This window comes from Thamnophis elegans, chromosome Z (assembly GCF_009769535.1).
Source record: "Thamnophis elegans isolate rThaEle1 chromosome Z, rThaEle1.pri, whole genome shotgun sequence".
In the NCBI taxonomy this organism is placed as follows: domain Eukaryota; kingdom Metazoa; phylum Chordata; class Lepidosauria; order Squamata; family Colubridae; genus Thamnophis; species Thamnophis elegans.
Genome location: NC_045558.1, coordinates 22506604 through 22526839, shown reverse-complemented (window position 1 = coordinate 22526839; position 20236 = coordinate 22506604). Strand labels below are relative to the sequence as shown.

The 20236-nt window shown below is 36.2% G+C and overlaps 1 protein-coding gene across 4 annotated transcripts in view; it reads right to left on the bottom strand.

The window, feature by feature from the left end:
• Positions 1–422: 422 nt before the first annotated feature.
• Positions 423–20236, bottom strand: part of ABI1 (abl interactor 1) — an 85643-nt gene continuing 65829 nt past the window's right edge. For 2 of the 4 annotated variants that reach the window (XM_032235395.1, XM_032235396.1), the window contains 6 exons: positions 17944–18084; positions 15740–15840; positions 13773–13949; positions 10168–10254; positions 3944–4129; positions 423–1594 (listed from right to left, as the gene is read on the bottom strand). In XM_032235395.1, coding sequence (XP_032091286.1) covers positions 1419–1594; positions 3944–4129; positions 10168–10254; positions 13773–13949; positions 15740–15840; positions 17944–18084 — 868 coding nt within the window. In that variant the 3' untranslated portion in view covers positions 423–1418. The remainder of the gene's footprint in view (positions 1595–3943; positions 4130–10167; positions 10255–13772; positions 13950–15739; positions 15841–17943; positions 18085–20236) is intronic. The other 2 variants (XM_032235398.1, XM_032235399.1) reach the window with 1 other exon arrangement.

Here is a 20236-nt window from a genome sequence, read left to right as displayed (position 1 = left end):
CTCTTCACTATCCCTGGCCATACTCTGGTAGCTAAGGAGAGAAGCAGATTTCTGCTCTAAAACTGCTCCCAGATCACTGCAACCTGGTAAGTAACCTAAAAAGGAAACTAATGGGCATTTTAGCAAGCAAGAACATCTTTGCTTTATACTTTTTCCTCTCAGCCTTTTAGTGATGTGCTTTCTGTTTTCAGTAGTTGCTACTCAAAAGTCATGGGTAGTACTATCCTTCACTAATGAATAAGCCAAATAATGTGCAATCTGAATATATGGTAACCTGCAGAAGTGTACTTTCCCTTTATTGGGATGTTAAGAACCTGCAATAAAAAAATGACCCTGTTGATAAGGGGGAAATTTGGTAAGTCAACATGCTTCAATATTGCTTTGCAAAGCAAGGCAAGCCAACAAAAGTAATGGACAAGACCTTTGGTTCATTTATGTATTTATGAATGGAAAAGTCAATGCAATTTTACTCATTAAAAACTCAGGTACAAATTACACACACATCATAAGACCACCCATCTTTGATTCACATGGACATATTCGATAAGAGACTCAAAGGACTCACTGGAATAGACTCTTAGTGAAAGTACTCCAGTAAAAGATTACAACAAATTGGAAGCATCTTGGATTTTCAGAAGAAAGTGTAATTCAATACATAAGTTTTTTATGCATGCTTTTAAACAAATACTATATTTTGAGGATGAGCAATAGTCTAAATAAAGGTAAATGACCAGCATTATTAAACTTTTCAACCAGATTTAAAGTTAGTCTAACAGTTGTTAGTTTATCACGCTGCTGCACTGAGAAAAGAAAACAATGGCACGATTTGAATCTTGAGTCATTAAATAGTTTATACCCTACTTCCCCAGAATATTTAGGCTGGTCGTAGAAAACAACGCATAGGTAAATAAGCATAATCAGTAATAAACAGTTCAGTTATTTGCAAAACAGAATAGTTTTTTCTTGGAATGTTCTGTTTCTCCCTCTGAAATGGGACAATCCAATCATCCTGTGGTTGTATGTTTCTGGAAGTGTATTTTCCAGAACACGAACTGGTTTGTAGAACTCGCGTTTTAGAAGCAAAAGGTGTTTTGAACACCCTGATTCTCTTCCTGATCCCCCCCGCCAAAAAAGACTTCTGGAAACACAAACTTCACTGGAATGTTCAGACTGGGCCATTCTGGGGAAAATACCGAACTTCTGAGAACAAACCATTCCATTCTGCACACCCCTAAAACATTTGTTCATTTTACAAACTCCAGAAACAGATGCTTACAGATGAACATTCAATCATGCCATTTAAACAGTATGGCCTGGAAAGGATGTGCACATTTTAAGGAGCATTAAGACAAGTGTTAATTTACCCTTTGTAGATCATTATGGCATGACTGAAGGCAAAGCCTGGCCCAAAAAAAGAATTAATCTGCATAGTGCATGATTGATTCGACATAATTTCCAGGAAACAGGCCAGTCACTCTGTTGCATACACCTTCATACCAACCATCATCATTCTTCTTTATCACATAAATGATTGCTCCCTCCATGAATGATAGCTCATCGTCCTTGTCCTTTGTGTAGTCATATATGGCAACAACTAGAAAAATGGAAAGAGAGGTACCAATGAATTTTGTCCCAAGCTGTTCTAAAATCATTTCTAGGGTTTTCATGTCAATTCAGATTTTTCATTCTAGATTCTTATCTCTGTCTCTTCCACTGCTCTTTTTTTCCTCCTGTTTTTCCCATAAAAGTAACACTGTGAAGTGGTTTGCGCTGGAAAAAAGGGATTGATCCAAAATCACCTAGCTGGGTGGGACGAGAACTCTCCACAGTTTCATAGTTCCTAGGAAATAGTCCTTAACCGTACATCAATTTTATCTTGCAGAACAAATTAAGTGGGTATGAGATTCAGTCAGTACCAGACTCACTGAAGTTGAAATGACTGTTTCTGCATTCTAGTTCGCATGTTTTCCCAAAAATAAGACCCTGTCTTACTTATTTTTTTGCCAATAAAAAGCCACCATGTTTATTTTCGGGGTCTGTGTGTCTCTGTCACCTCACTTGCGCATGTTGTCCCCGGCCCCCTTTTCACTGTCAGAGGCCTTCAGGAAGTTCTTCTGCGGCCGGCAAGGCTTTCCTGAAGGCCTCTGCAACTGATAACACAGCTCCGGATCAATCAATCCAGAGCTTTTTTGTGATTTTTTTTGTGATTTTATTAGTATTTATAGGCCGCCCTTTTCCCTGAGGGGACTCAGGGCGGCTTACATAAAATAAGGAAGGGAGGGTACAAGACAATAAACACAAAACAATACATAAAAGTAAAATAGTAAACAACATTCATTCATCATTCGGGTGGGGACGGATTATCTTTATCCCCAGGCCTGACGGGCTAGCCAGGTCTTAAGGGCTGTGCGGAAGGTCTGGACGGTGGTGAGGGTACGAATCTCCATGGGGAGATCGTTCCAAAGGGTCGGAGCTACTACTGAAAAGGCTCTCCTCCGTGTGGTTGCCAGTCGACACTGACTGGCAGATGGAACTCGGAGGAGGCCTAATCTGTGCGATCTAATTGGTCGCAAGGAGGTAATTGGCAGGAGGCGGTCCCTCAAGTGATAACAGAGCTCTGTTATCAACTGCAGAGGCCTTCAGGAAAGCAGGCTGCAGAAGAAATGGGCCGGCAAGGCAGATGTTGGGGTGTGCGAGGCCTAGCTGCAACTGTAGTAGGGCAGCTTCACCCCGCCATCCCCAACCTAGCTTAATTTTTACCCAGGCATCCTGGAGTGGGCGGGGTCTTAATTAGGGCTTATTTTGGGATAGGGTTTATATTAGGCACACGTGCAAAAAAAATCAGGCTAGGACTTATTTTTGGGGTAGGACATATTTTTGGAGAAGCACAGTAATAAAACTCACACTCTGCAGGCACGGTATCCTGTATCTATTCCTTAATATTTCAAATAAAATGACCCTCAAGTGCTGGCTCAAATATCCAAGCCTTATGGTGATTTCTGCATTCTGAGCTAGATAAACTAAGTAGGTAAAATGAAGTTTCATGCTTCCTCAAATTTATCCCTATATTAGGAAGTTCACTCACCACCACCCACAAAATTTGGCATGCTACCAATTCAATTCTCATAATTATTACCGACATACAATCCTTCAAATGCTGGGAGATTACTTTACTTTCTTTGGTTATTTACCTCAAACCACAAATGCTATTATGTGAAAATTATCTATAGCCAAAAATGTGAGTGAGCAGTGTATGATTTATTTGAAAAAACAAATATTTGTTACAAGAAGAGTGCAGATGTATTGCTTCCATTACATATCGATTCTTACATATGCCTTACATATTATTATTTTATTACTTTGCAAAAACAAGGCAATTCTAATTTGAGGGTTCTGGTAAATTTTCAGATGCAAAGTATGTTGAGAATAGTTGAGCTAACTAAATGAAGCTATACACTTTTAAAAAAAAAACATGATTTAACAAGTCACAAAATCTGAATTCACTAAATAAGCCTTCCCAAACTGGCACACATTGGGACTTCAACTCCCAGACTCATCTGGGCAGAGGAATTTTGAGAATCCAATACAGGTTTATATTTCCAATACATACATTTGATTTCTAACTCATGAAATACATGGTTTCTATCAATATTAGTCAATATATGATGCAATCCAACAACAACTGGAGGGCCATAGACAGCTCACTTAGTGTAATGTTTCAGTACAACCAAGATCTTAAGTGTGTAACTTTCAGAAACAATTCAATAGATCTGGTTAGTATTAATTTCCTAATCTGCACAATTTTGAGAGGAAGGAGTATTTTAAAAAAGGATTTATGTCAATTCATCCATTTGGTGGTGTCATCTGAATGGGGTACACATGGCTTAAATCTCCCTAAGGAATCTGGAAATGGGTGTTTAGCACCAATCTATTCATCCTTTACCTTTCTCAATATAAGTTTTAGGTGCCCAGGCTGGATCACCATCAGCATAAGGATCATTGTACTGCACTACAGCAGCCTCCTCATCCTCATAATCCACTGGTGGTGGTGGTGGAGGTGGTGGGGAGTCATCAAACATGGGCATCTCATCCGGAGGTGGTGGTGGAGGTGGAGTTGGACTGTCAGCAACTGGCAAATCAGTGAAAGAAGAATATTTGGTCAGATTTAGTTCAAATAGAAGTAAATCCATGATCAGAGGTCCATACCTATTACAGAAACTAGTTACATGCACTAACAGTATCATGCATAGATTAGAGATGAATGCTTTATATGTTAAAATGCTATGACATACAACTTTGCAAGTTATTGGCAGCCACAGAACTATAGATGCTAACTTCAAAGCAGATACTCCAGAGGCATAAGCTGATTACTAGCAGAAGTGAGATGTAGACCATCACTTTAATGATTCTCAAGGCATTCATTGCTTCATGTTCAAGAGGCTGGTTTAGCCACTGTTGGTTTAGCCACTGTTGAATGCTGTAAGCCAAATGTCTTATTTTGTCAGTTTATGTTTGCCTTAGATGAATCCAGATGCAGAGGCACTGCAAAGAACATCACTTCTAATGCAAGCAAAGTCTCCTTTTGATGCTGATGGGAGGAAAGAAGGCCAATTTTTAATCTGCATCACAAACGTTCCTGTCTTGCAAGGACAGGAGAATCTGTCTCGTGCTAACATACACTATCCAGAGAATTTCATCAGCCTTTATTATCTAAACCCCTAACATGTCCCCATTTGCAGCATCCTCAGTAACATCCTAAAATGTAATAGGTGATAAGGCATATTCAAAAGAGGCTACTTAAAATCTCATTCATTAACTATCACACACACACAAATCCTGTAACCTATCACATGCAGTGATAAATCCCAGAGGAGAAAAACAATTGCTATGATTTTTACTTAAAAGAGCATCGTTCAGTAATAGTAAAGCTTTTTGAATACCACTGGATGCAAATGGTATCTATATTTATCATTAGCACAAAAAAACCTCAGTGTAACTAGAAAAATGTATCATTTTGACTGAAGTATGTCCAAATGTTAATATAATCAGTCATACTGGGGCACATCTTTCAAAATACTTAAGGTCTCCATACTTTTATGCTAATTTTCAGCTTCATCATTTAAATGTAAATGGAGGAGAAACATAATCAACAAGTCAAGGAACAGATTTCACATCCATTCAGTGATAAACTGAAAAAGATAAAAGTTTCCCCTCGCACATATGTGCTAGTTCCTGACTCTAGGGGGCAATGGTCATCTCTGTTTCAATGCCAGAGCTAGCGCTGCCCGAAGACGTCTCTGTGGTCATGTGTCCAGCATGACTAAATGTCAAAGGCACACGGAATGCTGTTACCTTCCCACCAAAGTGGTCCTTATTTTTCTACTTGCATTTTTACATGCTTTCGAACTGCTAGGTTGGCAGAAGCTGGGACAAGTAATGGGACCTCACTCGTTAAGCGGCACTAGGGATTCAAACCGCCGAACTGCCAACCTTTCTGATTGACAAGCTCAGTGTCTTAGCCACTGAGCCACCATGACCTTTTTTATGTTATAGTACTCAATAATTACTTAATTAAAGTGAATTGTCCAAGGCCACTGCATCCCTTATTCAGTGATAAACCCATGTGCATATTTTAAATATGTTTAAATGTTGTCCTTAATTTTTTTTAAAAAAAATATGCAACTATGGGGTCATCACTGAATGGACGTGAAATCTTGACTTGATAGGTTTAGCCAAAAAGCATAAACTTTGGGTCAATGCAGTTCAAATCTCTCCTTGAACATTATCAAGCATTATTTTTCACAACAAGGCAGACATGGGAGACGCCCACATTTGCCCTCAGATTAAACTGGGCAACAACTTTCCAGCATTGATATCTCTCTCTTTCTCATCTACCTCTTAAGAAAGTCTAGCAACTAAAGATCTTTTAAAAAAACAATGTTGCTAAAGTATCATCATGTTAGTGAATTTAATTTAAAAATTTAAAAATATAAATAGTGGCTGAGGCTAAGAATCAATGTTCTTCCAAAAAAACATTGTGCATATCTAACATGCACATGGATATATAAGTCCCTCCTACTCGTGCCAGCAGAAGGGGCCTACTTCAAATACCGTTGGGTAAATTACTCCAACTATCTAGATCCAGAAGAAGACCCTTCTCTGCTGCAACACCGACCCTTTGGAACATCCTACCTTCTAGCTAAGCTCTGTCTCCACCGTCTATCTTCCACGGACACCTGAAGACCTACCTCTGTCAGTTGGCCAGGGGATCAAATGGGAGAATCCACACTGGATGTGGCTGCTGGATTGATGGCAGACGCCACTTCCTTCCCCCTCCCCTTTGCGCTCTGCTTTCTATCCATCCATCTTTCATACTGGTATTTTCTCATAGTGTTCTTTTTCATAATTTATTTTACCATTCTATTACTTTACTTTTGTTCTAGGTACACTCTTTCTTTTTCTTCTTTTTGATTATTGTAAGCAGCCTAGAATAGTGGCAAATAAATTTAGTCAACAATCAATAATAAAATAAATGTAGTGTAGGTTTACTGACATGTGGCTAATTGCTAATCACTTTCTGAATCAGACTTTTGGAATCTACTGGTGGTGGATGAGAAATGATACTACGAACAGTGAAGTATCATTGTTGTTTTTCCATCCTTCCTTTCTCTTGGAATTGTTTTTGAAGTAATGACTACATATCAAGAGTTTAAGACCTTTTCAGTTACAACCCTTTTTTGTTGAATATCTATTGTAATTGATCTGCCTTTTTATTGTAGTAGGACCTAAAATTCTTGATTTGAAGTGTAGACTTTGATAATTGGAATGTGTCTCATTATCATCTGTCAAGCATACTTGCTCATTTGGATGTATGAAATGCTTTGTTCTCTCCTTTGTCTACACTTCTTTCTGGGAGGCATCATAGTGGGTTATAGTGCTGACCTCCTACATCTGCTTCAAGTCGTCTACATAAAATTTAGTGCAAAAGGATGAGGCGTCATGATGGGAAGCCAATGCATTCAGGGTACCTGCAGTAGTGTCAGAGGCTCAGCATCTGCCCAATATGATGTATCTTAGAAAGAAACCCAGGAGGAACCATCCTTAGAAGAGAGAAGTGAGAAAAGGTGACGTTGGCGAGAGGACCTCCACTGTGGGCTGGTTGCCTGCGGTGGTGAGTATTATTATTTTTTAATGAAACAATACAACTTCCTGAAGATGTATCAGTATGTTATTATTATTTACTGCTTTAATATTTCAGACATTGCAGACTTACTCAGTCATCAGCAGAATTTTTAGAAACAGTTGTGCTTTAGTATAGAGACTGCCCATTACTGTTCCTTACTAACATATCAGGGCACTACCTTTTCACATATACTAATAAAGGTGGATCTAACACAATTGGTCATTCTAGAATCAAAATCTGATAATTGGTCTATGATAAATGAATAGGATCATATGTTTTCAACATAATGTAATATGCCAATAGGCACAATATTGTGAGATTCTCTCCTATCCTAAGGTCCTCAGACCTAGAAACTGTTCTAATATATATATATATATATATATATTATATATATATATATATATATATATATATATATATATATATATATATATATATATATATATATATATGTTTTTTATTTGTGCTGAGCAGTTAGCTTCCTCCCATAATTGGGGCTTACCAGGGGTTGTGACACTAATATATATATGTTTGTTGTATTTGTGCTGATAAATAAATAAAGGGAGACTAGTATAGATCTATTTCAAGCTATTTAGCTCTCATCAGCTAGCCATACCCTTACTGGGATTTGAACCTGGGCTACATTACACACTAGGCAGACATCTTAGCCATTAGGCCATAGGCTCTTATCCGTTATCCATTATATATATATATATATATATATATATATATATATATATATATATATATATATATATATATATATATATATATATATATATATATATATATATATATATATACACATACATACATACATACATACACACATATATATATATATATACACACACATATATATATATATATACACACACACACACACACACACACACACACACACACACACACACATATATATATATATATATATATATATATATATATATATATATATATATTCTTAGTGGATTGTATCCTTGATTAACTGGCCAAGCCTAGCTGTCTTGTACATAAAAGCCAAGCAATTCATTGACTTAATCCAGTAAAAAACAATACAATGGCATGAACAGAAAAATTTTTCATTCCAGAATTGTTTAGCTTGAGATAAGGTATAAAAGATCTAGCATTCAGTTCTTATTTCAACTATTTTCCCCCAGAAAAGAGCTTCTCACCTGAAAACCTATCATAGATATAATAATACTACATGTTTTCTGTACTTAAAAGTATTTACATCTGATATTAACCTACTAGAAAATCTTAAAATTTCTCTTACAACCAAATATCCCAAAGGTCTGCAAATAATTGGGAAATTTTTGGATAAAAATTTGGAATTTGGATGGTAAGAAGCAGAATGAAGAACAACAGAATGAAGAAGTCCCACTGAGTAAGCTCAAGTCCATTAGAAGCACCAGGTATAATTCAGAATAACCCAAAGTACAGGAATGGAAAACCAGGGCAAAAATTGCTTAAGATGTATGAAACATCAATCTTTGCTGTATTACCACTATCAAGAAAATTAATACCGAACTATCTCCGTTATCAAATTACAACCAGTCTTTATTATTTTCCAGAAAATGAGATTAGAATACTAGATATTCAGGATTCCATAAAAGCAGGAAAAGCTTCAGACAATCTTAAAATAAAGGGTACTAACATGCTCCTAAGGACGACAACAGCAACTTCAAACTCTGGATAAGATCCAGTTTCCTGAAAATGTGTAGTTTGGTCCCATAGAAACAAAGAGATTGATAATAAAAGTAATGCTTTTGTCAATAGAACTTACTGACATTGGAAAGATGAAAGGAATGCTGTCTTACTATCTCTAGCCCCTATAATACTTCCAGAAATTGCTGCCAAACTTAGCTATGTCTTTTTCTGGATCATGCAGCTGCCCTCTTCTATCAGTCCTATTTAATTTTGACGTAGGTTTATATATAACTATGATTTTTAATATGTAATTTCTGTTTTGGAGCCATCCTTTCATTATCAGTTCCCGCCAGATTTAAAGTACAGCCATTTAAAGACCAGCTGATACCCTCAGTCAAAGAAAGGTTAACTTGTTTTCACATTTTCGATGATGCCCTGAATTGCCTGATACAATTTTTATGCAGAAAAGTCAGATAAAAGTCCATTAAATATTGGCACTGACTCTTCCTGGGCCATGTAATCCTCTGTGTATGTGTTCAACTTGACATGCTGTCAGTCATATAACATCTTTTAGGCAGAAGTTATTTGAACATAGTACTTAACATCCAACTTAGATTAATCCTAAAATGATTTAAACCAGCAGCCACCAATCTTTTGGGCTCTAGGGACTGGTTCCGTGTTTTTTCCGTGGCCCAGAGGGCATGGTTTTACGCACTGCTTATATCTCCCACGTGCACAGATGGGGCGTCGTTCATTTGTGTGGGCTGGGGGTTTGGAATGCTAAAGATGATTACATAAATGCTTCTATTGACTCAAATTAAAACTTTTTTAAAAAGCCATGCACTTGTATCTGTAAAATTGTGTGTCCAGTGCCTTATTAGATGCAGATATAGCCATTATTTCTTAAAAAGAATGAGTATATCAAATTATTATTTATATCTCCTAAGTGAACAGGTTGGGGATTTGGCAAAAGAGAGCTAGAGGGAGAGGTGTGTGAGTGCTATCTTTTTATTAAGTTCTCACCAAATTACCAAATTCTTTTGGATGCTTAAAAAACAAACAAAATCACAGGTCTAAAAATGTTATCAGTAACAATAATTGGAGCATAAGAAAATGTACCCTTCAGTTCCACGTTGGTGCTGAAATGCAAGATGGAATTAGCATTTTAAGTACGAAATAAATCATCCAAACTCTCAAAGCAGTAAAACCAAGGAGAAGAATCTGCCTGGCCAGCCATGCATGCTACAGGAGAAAGAGAGAAAGAGAGAGACAGAAAGAGAGAAAGAAAGTAAGAGTCGACTCTACTCTTTGGAGAAGCTAAGCTGCCAACTTACTGTTTTCTTGCACCCTGGCCACGAAGCCTGTGAGAGGTATCTGTGGAGTCAACTGAGGCATTGGGGGAGGGGGTGGAGCAATAGAAACTGGAAGTAACACACACACCATAAACGGGGAAGTAAACATAGATACAGGAAAAGGAAAATAAAAACAAAAAGTAGCTGTCAGTAACACTGGACCACAAAAAAGCTACGCAATGAACAGAAACACACAACAAGACCTCCTTAGCTATCCTAGCAATACAGCCTCTGCTAAGATATGTTTTTAATCACATGGCAATTAAAAAGCAAAGCAAAATAAAACCTAAGGTAGATAATATGTGAGCTACTCTTTCAAACATTTCACTTGGCTGTTTAAAAACATTTGTGGGGTAGAACTATAGACATCCTGCCATCTTACCACAAAATCTTGTCAGGAATGCCAGCTTGAGGGAAACTATATGGGTGTTTGTGTGTTCTTCCTTAGCAAATATGTTTTCTCCTGAGGAAAGTGGTGTAAAAAAAGCCCCCAAAAAAGTAGCAAAGGCCCCTTGCAATCATGGTGGTAGCTCTAAAAAAAGAAGGGCAAAAATGCCAAAGCAATAAAGTTTATATATTGCCTGCTCTTTAGCATGAAATTTAATTTACATTTTGTATGTCTTACTATTTTCATATTTTAAAAAGTTCGGCACTAGAGGACTTCAGGAGAGGTTTTTAAAGAGAATTTTAAGAAGTATAATTCTATGAAAATAAAAACTGAACCACACAAAATAGATATGTTCATTACAAAGTAATGAAGTAAAGCTAAGGATTTCATAGGAATTACTCATAATAATAAATTTTCATACTATTGAAGTGTTAGTCTTAAAATGATATAGAAGTTGAAGCTGCATTTTTAAATGTTTCCAGCATCTAATAATGGTCAGCCACCAACAATTCACTATAAATTACCATGTTTCCCCGCAAAATATGGCTTGGGCCTTATTATCAGGGGGGGGGGAGTATTGTTTTGGGGTTGCTCAGAAACACGAGCCTTTTCAGACTGATCCAAAGGGTATGTAGAACAGGTGCCAGATTTAAGAAAAATGTATTTTATTAGAATGTCTCTTATCTTCTCACACTCAGTTCTGTATATCCACCTTTGATTAGTGTATGTGTATATATTTATTCATTATAAAGGTACAATTCACAAGTAATCGGGGATGGGTTCCAGCAGGAACTACTGCTAGCTTGTTCACATTTGTGCTTCGTGCGTGTGCACCCGCTGGATGTGCACTGCGTGTGCATGCACAGCGCAATTAAAATGCGCAGAACTGAAAACAAGATGGCGGCACCAATGGCACCACCCAGGGAACCAGTTCAGGGTCGTGGCAGGTCTGGGTCACTGCCGGTTCTAGCCAAATCACTACCATTTTGGCCGAACTGGGCTGAACCAGTAGGAATCCACCACTGCAAGTAATAGTGAAAACTAGATTCCTTCTGTGAGGGAGATGGGCAGTTTTTAATGTGATAGATAAATAAAATAAATATAATAAAATAAAATATTGTAAGATCAAGAAACTGGTCTTAGAAGCAATTATATCAGGATTTCAGAGGGATCCACAACCTTGAGAAATGCAAATGATATCATTCTATTTTTTTTAAATCCAATTCAAGGTACTGTGTCCAGAAAAGTAAAAGGAATGGAACTGCTCATTCAAATTTTGAATTTCCAAAAATGGATTGATGTTAAACAATTCCAAGAGTCAGTATTTATGTTTACAATTAAATACTAACGCTCAGCTCATTTCATATTAATCCAGTTTTATGTGCCTAGTAAGAAATAGAACACAAATGTCAATTTCTCAAGACTCTTGTTGCCAAGATTGACTGGCTCTATTCCTCTTTTTCCCCCCCAATAAAATCAATTTGCTTTCCAGGGAAACTTTGAATTTATTTTATTAAATCTAGGGCATTAGATCTTAAATTTATCTGCTAGTCATTCCCGACTCTAGGGGACAGTGTGAATCTCCATTTCAAAGCTGAAGACCCAGTGCTGTCTGAAGACGTCTCCATGGTCATGTGGCTGGCATGACTCAATGCCGAAGGCACACAGAACACTGTTACCTTCCCACCAAAGTGGTTCTTATTTTTCTACTTCCATTTTTTACATGCTTTCAAACTGCTAGGTTGGCAGAAACTGGGACAAGTAACAGGAGCTCACTCTGTTACGCGGCACTAGGGATTTGAACCGCTGAACTGCCAACCTTTCTGATCAACAAGCTCAGCATCTTAGCCACTGAGCCACTGCATCCCTCTAAGGTCATTCTTTAATCTTACTAGCAAAGTGATAGATGAAAGACATTTTTTATTTATTTGAAGATGCGCCTATCTTTAGCAAGCAAATATTACCAATTTATTTGGAAACTGTAGACTGAATGTAGCAGAATCTCTTGTTATCATATTAAGAACTACTTGGGTGTTCTTCTCACTTCTGAAATCTTTCCCTATCAGTGATCCAGATGAACTCTCAAAATCTCAGCAATAGGCTTGCTAGCTGGATTACTCTGGGAATCCAAATCTAAACAAAATTGATCAAGTTGGGAAAAGCTATTCTGTTTCTATATGTAAAAATCATATCCTGACACAGTTTAACTCAAAGTGCAAAACTATAATACCACTTTCTCAATAAAATACAGTGGTCAGTAGATTGTGCAGTTTTATGAAGCAGGTTTTGCAAAATAATCTAGAAACCTACCATAGCTTGGCATAGTCCTTGTAATCACCTCTGTTATTCTGGATTATGTGTGCTAAATTGTATGGGTAAATTGCACATTCAAATGCAGCTTCACTATACAGTGCAGGATGCAGAAACCCTAAGTGTGGTATTTCAGGAAAAATATATTTATTTTTACTTGAAATGATAATAAACTATGCTGTATTTAGCCGAGAGGAAGATTATTCTAAATATAAGGCTTATATGTATTCTAAGTAACATAAATTAAGTTACTCATCTGAATTTCAGGTATTTCTCAACTTATAACCATTTATTGGGTCACTGTTCAAAGTTATACTGGCAATTAAAAATGTGAATAACAACTGGTCCTCACACTTACAACCTTTGCAGCACTCCCATGATCATGTGATCAAAATTTAGGTGCTTGACAATTGGAAATTTTAGCCCCAACTGTGGTTGTAAGTCAAGGACTACCTGTACATATTTCAGCAAAATATAAAGGAACCCTGTAATTTTAAGGATAACTCTTTTGTAGAAAAAAGACTTCCATTTGCATTTGTACGTAACTTGCTCATATTAAAATCTTCCTCTAAAAAAAGCCAAAGTCATAACTTGTTCTATAGCTACATATTAAATGGTAGTTTCAGTGTGAAACTGGTTTTATAAGGAGTATCTGAATGATTGAAGCCAGGCAACACAAGAGGAAAGGGGAAGGGGAAGGAGGGCGAGAAACAACTTGTGTAGGTGCAAAACTTTTCTTGGCCTTGTCAATTATGGCTTGGATGAAGACCATCTATCTGGATATGTCTTAGTGACTCAGATCAATGATTAAACCAAGAGATTTGTAAAACTTTCAAACTGGTTTGCCCCCAAACAAACCCAGGAGTTCTATGCTCTGCAGTAACCTTACTTGAGTTTTGAGAATAGAGAGGCCCGCCATTAATATGAGGTTGAGCAGAAAATGGAGCAGTCACAGAAGGATTCCTCCTAAATCCAGCAGAAGAGGCTGAAGAAGTGGTAGAGTTGTGTCGGGAAATCTGCCTGGTCATTGTGCCATACTGGGAACCAGGAGCTGACCCAGGAACAGCTGAAATGCAAGAGCCAAAAGGAACCAAGACGACTTGAGCAAAATGAAACACAAACAAAAACTTAGAACACAATGCAGAAACCAAGAATAAGGGGGGGAAGAGAAAAAGAGTAAGGAGACCACAGCACAGTAAACCCATGAAAATTCAAATCCACTTAGACTTCATGGAACATATAAAGGAAAAAAACCCGTATAAATTGTGTGTTTTGGGGAGAAAGAAAAGGATTTACCTTAACTAATATAAATATATATATTAACATCTCAAAAGACACAATGCTACATAATTCCAATATTCATGATGAATATTTGAGAGCTACTATGCCCCTTTAAATAAGTATACTGTGTAGAAGATTAAAGACAAAAGTGCAGTTAGGCAGTTAAGTCCTCAAATTATGATTATTACTTAATACTGCATGAATAACAAAGTACTGTGTATGTAGCTGCACAATGTAGCTTGACAAGCAAAGGTGCTTTGCAACAAAAGAAAAATTCAGGGCAGTGAATACAGTTGGTGTAAATTAAATTTAGCTATTTTCCCATTCTTTTCCTCTTATTTCATTCTTTAGTTTGTTTCACTTACTATTTCTTACTCCTTTTCTGCATAATATTTTTACCCTGGAAATTGTAAAACGGTTATGTAAGTAATTATTGTTATTATACTCAAGTCAAAAACCACACAAGATTAGAAACCCAATTTCATCAATTCATCAGTCCTGTAAAGAAAGTTAGAAAAGGAACCCTATCCAGTAGTTCAAAAAATAAACAAATGTCATTATTCTCAAAAGATTGGATTCAGCCTGCTGTCCATCTCGAGATCTTTTGGAATCCTGAAAGAGCTTTAGAAAAAAAGAGTTATTGGTGCTACTAAAATCATTCACTTGCCAGTCATATCTTGATCTACAAATAAACTCAAACTCATCAGTTAATTATTAAAGAAATTTGGCTTGCTCATTGCTGCTTTTCTAATTCTACGTGAGGATTCAGATTTATTCTCAATAAAGTAATAACTTGTTTTAAAAGGATACTATATATACTTGCAGATAAGCTGAACTCAATTTTTTTAACCAAAATCCAATGAAAAATGTGCTGCCAGCAGATAAGACAACTGTCAAAATTTTCAGGTGTTTTAATTTTCAAAATTACTTATTAGCTGACAGTGTATTTTTCAAGGGATTTTTATTAAAAATGTGAAGGTGTGTGGACAAACAAATATATATATATATATATATATATATATATATATATATATATATATATATATATATATATATATATATATATGGAATACTTAAATTTTGAATTGTATTTCTAAGAGAAAAAACAACCATATATATCACAGATAAACCAAATACAATTTTGGGGATGTATTTTGACACCCCAAAATGTTGTTATAAATGATAACTAAAAAAAAGCCTTGTTGCTTTCAAAAAAAACCTATGATAACAAAAAATTAAACAAGGTTCTGTTCATTTTCATTCATAAACATAAAAGATAAATACTTTTCTTCTTTCTGTTTTCTTTTTTTTCTGTTTTCTATGATCACAATATAGTTCTACAAATGTTTAGTCCTCTTGAAATTTATTTATGTAACAGGGTCTGGTTCTCTACTTGGGAAGAAACTACATCAATCAGGAAGCCCCATCAATGTGTCCACCCATACTTAGTGGCTGTATTAAGTTACTGCAAGAATTAGCAGAGGAACTATGCTAGATAGAGGATGATGCACAGAATCCATTTTTTCCCCTGAATTGTTTGTTAAAACAGGTTTCTGGGCTTTGATCAATAAATACCTTGGCCAATAGTTGGTGGTGAGGGTGTAGGCACTGCAATGGGTATGCCAATTCCGCTGCTCCCACTGTTTTCTCGACTGCCACTTCCTCCACTGCTACCACTACTCAAAACAAAGCAAGCAGATAAATAAAATATTGCTATAACCGGTAATGTAACATTTGTGACTTTGAAACACGTCAGCAAATCATGAATCACACTTTTTTTTTACTCTATCTAAAGAAAAAGAGAAAAGAGAGGGAATGAATCCCAGATGATGATTGGGATAACAGCAGAGTTCGACTTCAAGAAACACAGATGTGATACTCAAGTAAAAAAAGCAGTTTTACGAGTATTTAATATAGAAACTGGGAGGAGTAATCAGAGACTTTAAAAAAAGACTAAAATAATACTCTGAATGTTTGCAGGTAGCTTAAATTAATTAAAAGGCATAAACTATCTAATAAAAGTTTTAAGATATAGGCAAATTCCAATAACAGAAAAGAGATATTTCCCTAGGATTAAAGTATTAGGAAAAGTGTTTCACATAAGTATTATGTAAAACAATTATCATTTATAAGTTAAATAGAGCCAGTTAGAAATGTGTTTAGAACACTCTTCCCCAATCGGATGGTTTGTAGCCTCAACAACTGTCTAAAAGAATGCAAATGACCAGCTGTCTGCAAGGAGTACAAATCCTTCCATTTCCCACCATCCAATCAGAACTGAAGAAGCTTCTTGGATAAGAGGTGAAATCTCTTCAAAGAAAAAACAGAAAGTCCAGTTGCCTGCTGAAAAAACATCTTTGGAACAACCATAACCTGGATGACTGAGAATCTCCATATACACTGAGAAAGGTTGTGCTAAAAGACAAAATCTGCTATTCCATGTTCCATATATTAATTCAAAGTAAGGCAAACATTCATTCACCACATATAGTTAGTTAGAAATAATTCAACCAAAATAAGTGAAATGTTAAAAATGGCAACCATTAATGGAGATTATTCTTACAAAATGTAGTGTTTGGTATGCCAAGGACCTTGAACTTGTTGCCATGGTTGCAGCTGAATTTCATCACAAGCCACTTGGAACATTGAAGAGTCCATTTCTGCTGCCTCAAATAATGTATAAATAAGATATTTATACAAGTGCTTTAAATAACACAGTGCTTTAGCAAATGGCTCAGAACAGAAATATTTTGTCCCAAAGAATGCTGGGCACTAAAGCCTATTGTGTCATTAAGGGGGAAATGTTGATTAAAATTACTATTGCTGTCAAATCATTTTGGCAGTACTGTGTTACAGTGCTGAAAAATCTTGCCTTTGTTTCTTGACCAATGAAGTTGAATAAAAGATTAATTTTGTACAATGATAGAAATGTTTAATCAAAGTCTATCCAGATAGACAGATTTTGCAGTCTTCTTTAGCCTTAAGCCCATCTTTCCATCTTAGAGCAACAGAAAAATAAAGGACCAATTCTCAGATCACTTCATGCCTGTTTTTGGATCACTTCAATAATCTTGATAGCACTGCTGTAGAATGAAAGTTCACTTTAGAGGCTGGGAAGATGATAAAGATAGAGCTTGTGTCAATGCATAAAAATCAACAGGGAATAATGAAAAATGTTTTGGTCATAATAGATCCGGATGCCTTCCCTGCATAGAGTTTTTGAGAATCCCTCAAAGAATAATTCACAAGATGATGCTCCATTTATGTTCAGACTCTATAAGCATTGTTTCCAGCAGAAGTTCTTAAAATTGCAGGATGAAATAGATCAATACCATGCTTTAAAATGAATGCAGCAGATAAATGTACTCCATGTGTTTTATTAATTCAAATAATATTTCTAGGTTTTCTTTAAACCTAGAAATCAATAAACCATGGCCCATGAATCCCAAGCTATTTAAACCAATCCTGCAGAAATATGGCAATCAATTACTAAACTATAACAGGGCAAAAAGGCAATAAAATAGGTCCATTAAGTATGAACCTCTGACTAAAAAGAAATAGAAACCTCAAAGATATAGCTAAAGTAGCTGAAATTTCTAATGTATTCCTCTGTCACCATTGCAGCACCCCAGGTTGAAAAGCTTCTATTTAAAAACAAATCTGACTTTGGGGAAAAAACAAATAGTTTGCACCAAATAAAACATATTCATTTTCTTTTTCCCAGCTTCTATTGTTGCTTGCCAAGATCAGATTTGCCATCAAGACTCCAATTCATTTACCTGTGTGTCCTCGGCCTCTGGTTCAAGGAAGCAGTCCTTCCAGGACTGTGCTGACTCCCAAGTCTCGCTGGACTGGTCATGTAATCGTTGGGGACTGTGGGTGGTTTGACAGGCTCCAATGTTTTATAGGGAGTGTTCCGCCTAGCGAAATGAAGGAGGACAAAGCAAAGTGGACAGAAGAGGAAAAAGAAATGAAAAATGGATTAGATTGCTAGGAAGCAAATCACTGTACTGTGACTTCAACGTTAAAGCAATTTAATGTCCATGGTCCAGCAGCATTCTTTACATAAATTATATTATTGATAAATACCTGATATTTTCTAGTCATGCTGGACTACCTCATATACATGGAGTCTGAGCAACAGTTCAATGTAAAGTTACTCTTTACTCAAACATAACTCTGGGAATATAAATGTCAAAGAAGGCATCTATGAATATTCTTTCCTTATTTCCTAAGTTTGAAAATCAAAAATTCATCATTCGAAGGGAAATGTGAACAGAAAGTGAATATCTAAAGAATCAATCTCAGTAGTTAAATATGAATTGTATGTATAAACTCAAAGGACTCACTGTTATAAATATATTTAGTTAAAGCCCAAGAAAGCCAAAAACAAATTTTCATAAAAATCTGCAGGTTATGCTCAGAAACACACAATAAACTTTTCTTTATAGGATCTGTGTACATGGATATGAACTCCCAACCTAGTATTGGAAGGATCAGAATTATCAGAATTCCCAATTACCATGTACAGGTAGTTCTCACCTAATAACCACCCATTCATCAAATATATGGAATTAAAACAGCACTGAAAAGATTGTATTTATTAGTCATAAATTGTTAGTCCCCAAAGGCATGGCTATTATAACATCTACATGGTCGCATGATAAAAATTTAGACATTTGGCAGCCTTCCTGCATTTCTGACTGCATAGCGTGCTTCAATTCCTCCCACCACATCCCTATTTCTGCTCTCATCTCTGCCCTTTTGGCCGACCTGCCTTCTGCCATCCTCAGCTGAACTTTGCACATCTCATCAGTTGGCAAATCTTGGCAAGGCAATAGAGGTCAGGATGATGACCCAAAGGGCAATGATTGAAGAGTGAGATAGACAGGTGAGGGGAGTTTAAGTGAGCACAGCAGGATAGAATAAGGGTAACAAGGTTGCCTAATAATAGTGTGATCCTCAAATAAGAGAACTATCACAACTGAGGTCACTAAGCATTGCAGTCAAATGATGTTTTGCTTAACAACTGCATCACTTAGTGACAGAAATTTCAATCCCAATTAGGCTTAAACAAGGACTACTTATAGAAGCAAATCAGCCTATTAATATATAATTAATTATTTTCAGTAACACAGTATTCTTTTTTATGAACTTGTTCTAAGATTAGGTATTATACATCTGGTAATTTATGACAAAACTGAATGTGTGACATTCAGTGACACTATGTGTGCATACTCATAATGGGCAACAACGTGTAAGCTTGCAGTATAAACATGTAACTGAATGTGAAGGTGAATTTCAGGGCCAAGATGCTGACAGGAAGCAATTAGACAAGAGAGGAAGAAGCCCTCAGTGAATTAATAGTTAAAAGAAGAAACTTAGAAATGACCCATTCTACTTAATTAAGTGATTTAAAGTGGCAGTGGAAAATGTGTATTTTCAAATTTTCAGGACTTTATTAATGCAGCCTTACAATAAAGTAGAATTAGCTCATGTAAACCTGTGCCATGCCTGTTTTACCTGGAAGGGCTGATATGTTTTGAGATTACAGAAGTAATCTTACACAGAATAACATGTTTGGTAATAAAAGCATCAACTTGATGAAATGCAGCCTGTAGCTGGCCATCTTCTCTATCCTGTCTCTATTCCTGAGAACCCAAATTAAGCAAAAGAATGATTGTTGCAACAATGGATTAGGAAATATATTGCACTATGTCTGTTTAGAGAAAAGCACAGTTGCATAAAAGCTAAGACACCAAGCAGGGAATGGTTAGGAGACAGAAAAATTGTGAAGTGATTTTGATGTAAGTAGCTTTGGTAGTCCGTGAAAAGGGCTAAACTAGGAGCCTTCAGTAAAATGAATAAACTTTGGACATATAAATCCAACAAACAAACAAACAAACAAACAAACATGGAATGTGATTTGCTTCTGGAGTTGTTGTGAAACTTATTTAATCTGTACTTGACAACTAGAAAATGCCATTACGGTTTCTCTGCACAAGAAGAAAAGGAAGAATGTTTCCTTTCCTTTCTTTTTTTAGGTAGGTGACATGTCTAAAAATTAAATAT